The sequence below is a fragment of the Nycticebus coucang genome, chromosome 3 (assembly GCF_027406575.1).
Source record: "Nycticebus coucang isolate mNycCou1 chromosome 3, mNycCou1.pri, whole genome shotgun sequence".
In the NCBI taxonomy this organism is placed as follows: Eukaryota; Metazoa; Chordata; class Mammalia; order Primates; family Lorisidae; genus Nycticebus; species Nycticebus coucang.
In genome coordinates, this window is record NC_069782.1 from 26,035,707 (window position 1) to 26,047,765 (window position 12,059).

General features: G+C 41.7%; 1 protein-coding gene across 6 annotated transcripts in view; it reads left to right on the forward strand.

Moving 5' to 3' along the window:
- The window catches only part of CCDC38 (coiled-coil domain containing 38), a 56,912-nt gene that overhangs the window by 13,503 nt on the left and 31,350 nt on the right, over positions 1–12,059 (forward strand). For 5 of the 6 annotated variants that reach the window (XM_053583587.1, XM_053583586.1, XM_053583589.1 and 2 more), the window contains exons 4-7: positions 1,548–1,710; positions 4,074–4,138; positions 11,623–11,786; positions 11,900–11,980. In XM_053583587.1, the coding sequence (XP_053439562.1) occupies positions 1,548–1,710; positions 4,074–4,138; positions 11,623–11,786; positions 11,900–11,980 (473 nt within the window). Of the gene's footprint in view, positions 1–1,547; positions 1,711–4,073; positions 4,139–11,622; positions 11,787–11,899; positions 11,981–12,059 lie in introns of those variants that run through there. The other variant, XM_053583588.1, reaches the window with a different exon arrangement.

Consider the following 12,059-nt stretch of genomic DNA (forward strand, 5'->3'; position numbering starts at 1 on the left):
TCAAAAAATAAATAAATAAAATAAACAAATTAATAAATAGATTTCACTGAGGAGATCATAGTGTTATGCCCCAACTCCTTCTCACTGGGGGCTTTGAACACTCCCCCTTTAAGATGGGAAGCTCAGCTGAAAGAGTTCAGTAATAACTGCAAAACTCCAGCTTCCCGGGCGGCGCCTGTGGCTCAGTGAGTAGGGCGCCGGCCCCATATGCCGAGGGTGGTGGGTTCAAACCCCCGGCCAAACTGCAACAAAAAAATAGCCGGGCGTTGTGGCGGGCGCCTGTAGTCCCAGCTGCTCGGGAGGCTGAGGCAAGAGAATCGCTTGGGCCCAGGAGTTGGAGGTTGCTGTGAGCTGTGTGAGGCCACGGCACTCTACCCGAGGGCGGTACAGTGAGACTCTGTCTCTACAAAAAAAAAAAAAAAAACTCCAGCTTCCCCTTGTAAGGCCTCCCCTTACCAGGTGTTGGCTCTTGTCAAATTCGGCTTGCATTAAGGATTCCTCCTCCTCTACCTAAAGCCCCTCCCACCCCCTGCTTAAGGGGGTCGAGAGACTTTAAGGCGTGCACTCACTCCCAGCTCCGCGGATCACTAAGGGACCCTTGCTTAACTTGGGCTCAGTGCGCTGGCGTTTCTCTATTCCACTAGCTTTGGCTATAACAGGAGGAGCTGAGTCTTCATGAGTAACTCAAAATTTGTCAAGCACGTAGAGGTAAGACAATGCATACATGTGTGCGGATAAAAGTAGAGGAGGGGTTAGAATTGTTTTCCATGAAGCTAAATCAGAGATGAGGCTAATTTTCCCACTGTGTCTCACGGAGTTCACCTTACTACTGGGTGGTCGTTCCTTACACAGCCTGGTTCACATTGCAGGAGACAGACTTTCTTTCCTCCCAGAGGAAAAAGTTGATTACAGACTTCCTTTGCCCAAATTTGAATGAGGAAACTATCTAGAAATACTCAACAACTGATTTGTCTCCGTTTTTGTTTTGTTTTGTTTGCATGTGTTGTAGAGTTTGTTGCACTAACCAACATTAAATTTAAAAAAATATTAATGAGGCAGCACCTGTGGCTCAAAGGAGTAGGGCACTGGCTCCATATGCCAGAGGTGGCGGGTTCAAACCCAGCCCTAGCCAAAAATTGCAAAAAAAAAAAAAAGCTCTTTAATAAAAAAAAATTAATGAAATTTAATTAATTAAAAAAAATCTCTGTGGCAGTTAATTCCTTCCAAGTTTTCAATTCCACAGAATGAACCCTTGGAATTTTCAAAACTTGCCTGCATTTTGAGCAAGACAAAATTGTGGAAATAAAGACAGCAGGGCGTTTTCCAGTCTCCTATTTGTAACGTACATGTATCATGAAGGTTCAATGTCATATTTTCGTTCAGCTCCATATAGGAAGGAAATAAAAACTGCACACATTCCTTCAAAGATAAGAACTCTAATGTTAATATCATTTGCTGCCAATGATATTTTTATATATGATCGCTAATTTTAAAACAACATTACTTTGGAGTATTAAAAATTCTTATAAACTTTTCTACTTGGGCAGGAAAAAGCTAAGAACCGTAGCATGAAAATCCACCAGAAGTCGACTTTTTCATCCCGAATGAAGAGTCGTTCACACCTGAGCCAAATAGCTTACCGCTCTGAAACAAGCGGCTCATTTGAAAAATATGGGCTAGATCCCAGTCTCATTCTCAGATTAACAGACGGTAAGTCCAGTACTTTTTGTTTAAGAACATTGTTTTGAATATTATTAATGTCAGGTTTGGGGGCTTGATAGGGGAGAAAAACAAGTTTGTTGTGGTAGGGGGAGCTCTTTGTCAGTGGAGGTTGAGATTTGGGAGAAAATATATTTTAAATAAGAAACATACTTTTCCAAGATGACTGTTACTCATTTTCATGACTTTTAGGAAGCAAGTTACTAGCCAGGAAGTCCCTGGGTTACAAACCAGATAGGTTCTGTAGGGTTGTTCTTAAGTTGAATTTGTATGTAAGTTGGATCAGGTGCATTTATCTATCACCTGTAATAGCCTCCATTCAGAAGTGCGAGTGGTACAGTAGTTGGATGTTTGCGTCTTAAGGACTCCCCGTATAGCTGGCAAAGGTGGATAAGATGTAAAGGTAATGGCTCTGGCTGTTCTGACTCAGCTCTAGATGTGGAGCTGCAGAAACTTTACTCTAAAGATGGAGAAGCCTTGGCTGTCCAGGCCATAGAATTCATCCATCTCAAATCAAGAAGCTAAATAAATGAATCGAGAATTAAATAAGATGGCCCTCTGTTACAAAGACATAACTTGATTTTTTGACCTTTGGAGGCAACATGTTGAAACACCAAAAGATGATAATTATTGCTCTATGAAAGAAGGCAGTCTAGTCATCAAAAATGTCATGAATGTTTCCTGCTTATCAGATCAAGAAGCACCCATAAATGAGACAGAAAATAGTTTGAAGGCTGGGCGCTGTGGCTCACACCTGTAATCCTAGCACTCTGGGAGGTGGAGGCGAGTGGATTGCTCGAGCTCAGGAGTTCGAGACCAGCATAAGCAAGCGTGAGACCCCCTCAGTACTAAAAGTAGAAAAACTAGTGGGGCATTGTGGCAGGATAGCTGGGCATTAGTCTCAACTACTTGGGAAGTTGAGGCAAGAGAATCACTTGAGCCCAGGAGTTTGAAGTTGCTATGAGCCATGAAGCCACAGAACTCTACCCAGAGTGATCAAGTGAGACTCACTCTCTCTCAAAAAAAAAAAAAAAAGGGGGGGGAACCCATTATCATGAGTCTAATTAGTGTCAAAGAATAAAATTCCATCAATTCAGCCTGACAGTGCCATGTTAAAATAGCCTGAAATGGTGAACATGGCTCTAGCATTTAGTAAGTTAACAGCACAGGAGTTTTTATTATTTTTTTTAATATTTATTTTCAATTCGCCAATGCAGCTGAAGTGATCAGATAAAAGCCACAGTAAGCATTTTCATTCTTTTCTATAAAAAATATTTGGATAAGTTGAACATGAATCTAATAAATATGAGGGATTGAGGACCATGCTAAATAACACCTGCAGGATGCAATATGCCAGACCCCTTGTATGGGAAATTCTAGGGAGAAATTGACCTAGTTCCTTGAACGAGTGAATGGCATGGAAAATGTGTGTGTGGGCTGGGGGAGGCATGTAAGGAGAGGGGTTAGCTGTTACAGATAAAAAAGAGACTTTAGGAGCTATACCAATCAAACTGATCTGTGTTTAGATTTTAATTTTAAAAATCCACCCGTGTGTTTTTGAGACAACTGGGGAAATTTGCTGAGGAATAGTCAATTTGTCAGAGGTGATAGTGATATTATAGTTATGTTTTAAAATTTTTTATCTGGTGAGTTACATACTGAAATATTTATGGTTGAATTCATACAAGGGCTTGGATCCGCTTTAAATATTCCAAGGAGGGAAAAATTGAGGAGGAGTGGCAATGGGTGGGCCAAGATTGGTAAAATGTTGGTAATGTTGAAATAGGTGACGGGTACATGGGGGTTCATTGTATGACTCTGCTTCTTTTTTTTTTTTTTTTTTAAGAGACAGTCTCACTTTGTCGCCCTTGGTAGAATGCCGTGGCTTCACAGCTCATAGCAACCTCCAGCTCTTGGGCTTAGGCAATTCTCTTAGCTGGGACTATAGGTGCCCGTCATAATGCCTAGCTATTTTTTTGTTGCAGTTTGGCCAGGGCTGGGTTTGAACCCACCACCCTCGGTATATGGGGCCGGCGCCCTACTCGCTGAGCCACAGGCATGGCCTGTATGACTCTGCTTTTATGAATGGTAATGGTTTCCATAATATAAAGTAGGAAAAAGAAAAAGATGACTGTGTGAAGAGCTGATTACTTTCATATGTATATGAAGTATGCTGGACACAAAATAAATAGTGGTTACTATTTTTCAGTGGTTAGAGAAAATTTATTTGAAGTCTTATTTTGAATGTTTAGATACTTACTGTATTCAGTAATTTAATTACATGGCTTTAATTTTAGATAACATCTTGGAAGCATAATGAACTACACTGAAGTCTATTTCAATTTTCTTTACAGGTTCAGACACAAAAAGGAGTGTTCATGAATTTATTAATGACCAGAGAGACAGATTTCTGCTTGAGGTAGTAGAAATGATTTCTTTCTTTCATTAGCCAAATGGAAGCCTTCTTGAATAGCATTGGCAAATAATTTCCTCTGACATTTTACTTTTCCACTATATGTCCCAGATCCATTGGTGAAACAGACGGATTCATTCATGTGTTCATTTCATTTGAAAAATATTTATTGAGGGTTTACTATGTGCCAAGCAGTGTGCCTAAGACCAGGCCCTTGGAGGGCTGACATTCTAGCACCCCAGACAGGGTTCCCTACTTCCTAGAATCCATCAGGAAACGTCTAGGAAATGTCCAATGATCCCAGTTTCTCCTTTTTTTCTTATTCTTCCCCCCACAATTAGGATAGCCCATGAGAATCCCAATTTAATCCAGATTTTCCTGGTGCTTTGGTTGAATATGGCAGGAATCCAAGCACTCTGAAAGTCCAGAGAATTCTGAAATTCCAGCTTCCCTGATAACCACTGCTGCCCAAAGAGAGTGCCAGGTCCCTGTGAGCATCTTTTATAAAAATAATAGAGGCTTTTATCCTACCACCAAATGCGTTTAGCTAGAAGCCAGGCCTATAACTGAAAGTGTTATTTAATGTTTCTACCTGCATACTCACTTCCCGTACATGAAACAGACACGGAACACTTACCAGTGGGAGGGTGATTACAAAATGAATGAGCTGAACCTTATTTATACCTCTATGGTCAATTATCTAATCATCTACAGAAGATCATCTTCTTGGTTAAAGTCTTTGATGCTAATGTGTAAACTAAAATGTACTTGACTTTTCATAATATCATATCACACGTACTGGAGCATCAATCTAGTTAGTATTTTAATATGCTCCATCTGCAGTCAACATACAAGATCTCACTTAGAGTAACTGATAGAATTGTACATAGAACCTGATGCTTTTGTTCATTAAATATTATTCCTTGTGTGTGAGTTCAGCCTTTATTATAAAATCTTGCTGACATCCTAGTTAGCTGAAACGTGCTGGACAGAGACACTGGGATTTCAAGTCATTTGTATTAAATGTGCCTCTTTCCCCTTATTTACGAGACCCTTCCCTCCCCCAACCAGTTTGGTGAAGTGTCCCAAAGCAATTTGATGGAGTCCATTTATCAAAAAGACATGTACAGTTGGCCCTCTGTATCCACAGGTTCCATGTCCATAGATACAATAAACTGGGGATCAAAAATAATACTATAATAAACTATAAAAAATAAAAATACAACAATAAGAAATAGTACAAGTTTTTAAAAGTACAACATGACAACTATTTGTATATCATCTAAATGGTACTAGGTATTGTAAGTAATCCAGAGAAGATCTAAGGTACATGGGAGGATGAGCATCATTACATGCAAATACTGTGTCATTTTAAGTAAGGGACATAAAATCCATGAATTTTGGTATCCTGGGCGTCCTGGAACCAATTCTGTGTGGATAATGAAGAATAGCTGTATGTAGTAAAAACTTTGGCTTTGTCCAAAAAAAGTCTGGCCTTTGCCCTTGACTTCTGGGAGGTAATTTGTGTCTTTCTTTAAGATAAGGGTGTCTTTCTCTAAGATAGAGCTGGCACATTCAACAGTCTTAGGGTGGGAGTTGACCACGCCAGAAATATTAACAGTGTGACTTGAGGACAGGTACAGTGGCTCACGTCTGTAATCCCAGCATGCTAGGAAGCTGAGGTGGGTGGATTGCTTGAGCTCAGGAGCTGAGACCAGCCTGAGCAAAAGCAAGGTCCCATCTCTAAAAATATCAGGGTGTAGTGGTGTGTATCTGTAGACCCAGCTACTTGGGAGGCTGAGGCAACAGAATCACTTGAGCCAAATAGCTTGAGGTTGCTGTGGCACTCTGTCAAGGGCAACAAAGTAAGACTCTGTCTCAAAAAAAAAAAAAAGAAAAGAAAAATGAATGACATCTGGATTGGAAAGAAAGGATTTAAACTACATTTACAGATAGCATGATTATCTGTAGAAAATCCTAAAAACTATTATAACCAAGTGAGTTTAGCAAGGTTTCAGTATACAAGGTAAATTTACAAAAATCAATTGCATTGTTACAAACTTGTAATGAAAAATAAGAAATTGCAATTTAAAAAGCAATGACTTATTCAACAGCATCAAAAATATTAAATACTTCTGGGCAAGTTTCTAAAATATGTGCATAGATGTACACTAAAACTATAAAACATAGCCGGGCATTGTGGCGGGCTCCTGTAGTCCTAGCTATTTGGGAGGCTGAGACAAGAGAATCACCTAAGCCCAAGAGTTGGAGGTTGCTGTGAGCTGTGATGCCACGGCCCTCTACCGAGGGTGACAAAGTGAAGACTCTGTCTCTTTAAAAAAACTACAAAACAATACTGAGAAAAATTAAAGACCTAAATAAGTGGAGAGGTATGCCATGTTAATTGACCTAAGACCAATGTTGCTAAGATGTCGATTCCCTCCATACTGGTGTATAGGTTAAGTATAATCTTAATACGAATCCCAGTAGTCTGATGGAAATTGACAGGCAGATTCTATATTTTATATGAAAATGCAAAGGATCTAGTGTCAAAAACTATGAGGAACTTGAAACAGCACCCTACTTGCAAGATAAGAAGTTAGGCTGAGGCCAGGCATGGTAGCTCATGCCTGCAGTCCTAGCACTTTGAAGACTACAGTTCGTGAACACCCTGGACAACACAGCAATACCCCATCTCTACAAAAAATAAAAATAAAAAATTAGGCAGGTTTGGTGGCCTATGCCTGTAGTTCTAGCTATTTGGGAGGTTGAGGCAGGAAGATCTCGTTAGTCCAGCAGTTGGACGTCACAGTGAGCTATGATCATGACAAGCACTCCAACCCGGGTGACAGTGAGACCCTGCTTTCAAAAAAAAAAAAGGTCTGTTGCTGATCCATAGTTTGATAGAAGACGCCAGACTCCTGAGTCAGAGATAAAATGAAGACTAGTTTATTACTCATAGCCACTCCACTCCTGGGTATTTACCATCTGCCCCCAAAGGAAGGCAGATGGATATCCATAGAAATTTTATTTGAAGCTTCCCGAAACAGGAAAAAATCCAAGTGTCTCTGAACAAGTAAATGGGTAAACAAGTTGTGGAATAGCCACGTATCTGATTACCACTCAGCATTAAAAAGGAGTTTTTGTGGATATTAAACAACATGGGTGAATCTCTAAATAATTATGCTAGGTTTAGAAAGCCAGACAGAAAAATAGTCCCTACTGTGATTTATATAAAATTCTAGAAAATGTGAGCTAATCTAAAGCATGCGAGCTAATCTACAGCGAGTGGGTCAGTGGTTGCCTGGGAGAAGATCTGGGTAGGAGAGAAGAAGGGATAGATTACCAAGGCCTTGAGTACACTTTTTAGGGTGATGAATACATTAACTATTTTTCACTCTGGTGATGATTTCCCAAGTGTATACATATATCAAGCTTAGCAAATTTTATACTTTAAACATACGCAATTTGTTGTATATGAATCATACCTCAGTTAAGCTGGAAAAAAATTAAGACAATAGTCCAACAATTATGCCTCTTTTCTAATGTTAATTTTTCTCCTCTGCTGAATTATTTGCCACTAACATACAAACATCCTGTTTGTTGGTTTGGTTTTTTTGAGACAGAGTCTTACTATGTCACCCTCGGTAGAGTGTTGTAGCATCACAGCTCACAGCAACCTCAAACTCCTGGGCTCAAGCGACTCTCCTGCCTCAGCCTCCCAAGCAGCTGGGACCACAGGCACTGGCCACAACACCTGGCCATTTTTTTTGTGACAGTTGTCGTTATTGTTTAGCTGGCCTGGACCGAGTTCGAACCCACCAGCCTCAGTGTGTGTGGCTGGCACCATAACCACTGTGCTACGGGCGCAGGGCCCAAACATCCTGTTATTTAAAACTAACCTCCCTTGGCATGGTGCCTGTGGCTCAAGCAGCTAAGGCGCCAGCCACATACACCAGAGCTGGCGGGTTCGAATCCAACCCGGGGCTGCCAAACAACAACTGACAACTGCAACCAAAAAATAGCCGGGCATTGTGGCAGGCACCTGTAGTTCCAGCTACTTGAGAGGCTAAGGCAAGAGAATTGCTTAAGCCCAGGAGTTAGAGGTTGCTGTGAGCTATGGTGCCACAGCACTCTACCCAGGGCAACAGTTTGACGCTCTGTCTTAAATAAATAAATAAATAAAACCTGCCTTCCAAAAAACCACCTTTAGATCTCGTATTCTGTACCATCATCCGCCCCAGTTTTCTGCTCTTCTTTACAGCAAAGTTTGTCAAAGGCATTACCCTCACTTTGGGCCTCTGCTTCCTCTCTATTATCCCCTAAGTCTCTTCAGTCAGACTTGTGTCCTCATCATTCACTAAAACTACTTTTGTCCAAGTCACCAGTGGCCTCCCTCTTGCCAAACCAAATGGTCGGTCTTCCTTTAACTTGGCCCTTCAGCAGCAGCCGGCCCCCTGATCACTCCTTTCTTGAACTGCTTTTTTCCATCAGGTTCCAGGATCTACTTTCCGTTCTTCCTGGGCCGCCTGCCACTCCCTCCTCTTAGAGTTCCATTAGATTGTTCTGGTCCTCTCCCTGACCTCAGGCCCGGGACGGCTCCAGGGCTCCTCCTCACCCTGAGCTCTGCCTACCCTCCTCCGGGCTCAGGTCTTTAAATTCCACCTTCATTTCAACAACTTCTTAATTTATTTCTCTAGCCTGATCCTCTTCCCTGAACTCCAGACTCACAAATACAAGTGTAATCCTTAACATCTCCACCTGGACGTTCGATAGGGCTTGCAGGCTTCACATTTTCCAGACCATTCCTACTCTACTCTGGTCTAGCCCCGCAAATCTGCATCTCATGAAACAGTCCCTGTCTCAGTAAATAGAAATTTCTTTTTCTAGTTGTTTAGGCCAAAAGTATTGGTGTTATCCTTGACTCCTTCTTACAACCCACATCCGATTATACTTTCAAATATACTTTTCCAGAACACATCCACAACTGGACTACACTTCATGACCTCCGCCGCCACCACTGCTGTCCAAGCCCTACTACCTCTAGCATGAACTGTTGTTTTAACTTCTAACCACCGGTCTCTTGCTTCTACTTTCGCTTGCCTGCAGTCAGCCTCCTCTCCCCTGGGTAGTAGAATCATGCTTTCGTCTGCTGAAGGCCTCTGGTGACGCTCTTTGTTCCCCAGCTCACTCTCTCAGACCTCACTCCTACCAGTCTTCCTCGTGAGGAGTCGTGACCTTGAAAGATGTGATCCTGAATGTTGAAATCCCGAAATATCGAAATCCTGGGAAAGTAATTCTAGAAGAAAATAATTTTTAAAATTCTTTAAAAGACATTTCTTTACGCTTTAAAAAGGGGACTCAGGCGGCTCCTGTGGCTCAAGGAGTAGGGCGCTGGTCCCATATGCCAGAGGTGGCGGGTCAAACCCAGCCCCGGCCAAAAAATCACAAAAAAAAAATAATAATAAAAAGGGGACTCATTTGAGAAATACAGAAAACAACACTTCTCAAGCCACTTTCTGTCATAAAATAGGCAATAACAACATATATTTTTGCAAGGGTAAACATTCGGGTATTCTAAAGACAGTCTCGTGAGTAAACAGTTACCATGAGCCATCTGCATCTAGAAATAGGTCCAAAGCGAAACGTGTAACAGTATTAACCATATGATCACTGTGATCGGTAATGGTGGGCACTCAGTTTTGTAACTGTGGTCATAAAACAAACTTTTTAGGTAGCACATTGAAATTCATTTTTAGAAAACTTGATTGCACCTAATTCCAAATCTGTCGTCATGGTTTGGAGAGTCAATCAAAATCCATTTTCTTCTACATAAAGACAATAGCAAGGTGTACTACCAAACATAGTGACACTGCCCTGCGATTTTAGGGATCTAGACGCCAGGCATTTTGATCTTTTGAGATTTCGGTGTTCAGGATGATGGCGGTTGGGACTTTCAGGGTTGTGATTGGGATTGTTCACTCTGCTCCTGCTATACTGGCCTCTTGCTGTCCCTGGGACATATCAATCCCTCTCTTACCTCAGGGCCTTTGCACTGGAGGTTCTTCCTTCTAGGAGGAACAGTCTTCCCTCATGATTAGCTCCTTTCTCTCTCCAGTTTCTGTTTAACTTTCCTTTCTTTCTCCCTCCCGTCCTCCCTCTCTTCCTTCTTCTCTCTCTCTCTTTTGGGGGTCTTGCTCTTGCTAGTCTCCCAACTCCTGAGCTGAGGCAATCCACCTGCCTCAGCCTCCCAGAGTACTAGGATCACAGGCATGAGGTGCCACGCCCAGGCTGTTTGTTTAATTTTCATCCCATCAGGGAAACCTTGGCTATTCTATACATAACAGCCATCCCTAGTCCTTGCCCATGAGTGCCCCATTCCTTTTTTATCGGCTCTCCCCAGACTAGAATAGACACTCCATAAAAACATTTTGTCTTACGTTGTTCACCACTCTATTCGCACCCCTTAAAACAGTCGTGGCATACAGTAGGCACTCAGTACATACTCAGTGAATAAAACAATGAATGGAACATTTTTTATTATTAACTTGGAGGGTCTAATTATTGGTTGCTTTTTTTTTTTTTTTTTACAATTATCTCTTTCCATATTTTAAATTCCTTTATCTTACACTGTATGCGACTTTGTTTATTTATAGTTTATTTTTCATGCATGGCATGAAAAACACACATGGGTTCTTATGGTCTGGTATTTGGGGATCTGAACAGTCTCTCTGGGTATGACTAAATGCCCGCACCTTGGGCTGGTTCCCAGGAGGGCACCACTGGCGTGGCAGAAACGAAACTGCCTCCTTCCATGGTGCCCTCCTATTAGAAGAGAAGCTGGTGGGCTGTTCCCCAATGCCCAGGAAGTACTAGAGGGTAACTCACCGTGGGTGATGCTAAATCGACCTCTTTGTGGGGCGAGGGAGGAATATGTAGCTATTTTTGATTTGTGGGGCACAGCTGTCTTGAAACGATACTGATCATTTTCATAAAAGTAAGAGAAAGGAGGCTCTGTGCCCATAGCACAGTGGTTACGGCGCCAGCCACATGCACCAAGGGTGGCAGGTTCGAACCCGGGCTGGGCCAGCTAAACAACAATGACAACCGCAACCAAAAAAAAATAGCCGGGCATTGTAATCCCAGCTACTTGGGAGGCTGAAGCAAGAGAATCACTTAAGTCCAAGAGTTGGAGGTTGCTGTGAGCTGTGACAACACAGCACTCGACCCAGGGTGACAGCTTGAGACTGTCTCAAAAAAAAAAAAAAAAAGTAAGAGAAAGGAATTAGTCTCCCTTCTAACTAACCCCCCGAAACAAATTCTTTCATGAAGTAAAGGCCACTGCCCCAAGATTTGGACATATTATTATTTCTGATACAAAGGATCACTTACCAACATGCATTAACTTTCCCCTTTAGTAAGAGACTGTTGAAATGTACTGCTAGAAATATGGAATAATGTTCTTGTACCTTTGTTTTCAATACTCCTAGTACACTCTGGCAACCAAAAGAAACACAATTAAAAAGTTTGAAAAACACATAGTAAGGAAAGAAAGACAACTCACAAAAGCCGAAAAAAAACTCCAGGATGACGCAATGGCCTTTGAAGAGTTCCTTCGAGAGAATGACCAGCGATCTGTAGATGCTCTTAAAATGTTAGTTTCTTCACTCTGGCCAAATCCTTCCTTCCTCTCCTTTTTTTTTCTTTTTAGTTTTTTGGAACACAAGACGAAACAAAACAAACTAACAAACCTCCATTACTTTTCAGCGCAGCACAAGAAACAATAAACAAACTCCAGATGACGGCAGAGCTGAAGAAAGCAACTATGGAGGTTCAGGCTGTGAAGAGGTGAGGGGGATACCATCTTCTTGTGCCCAAATCTCATGACTCATTAAAACCTATTTCTGCCTGTGAAACCCCCGTAATC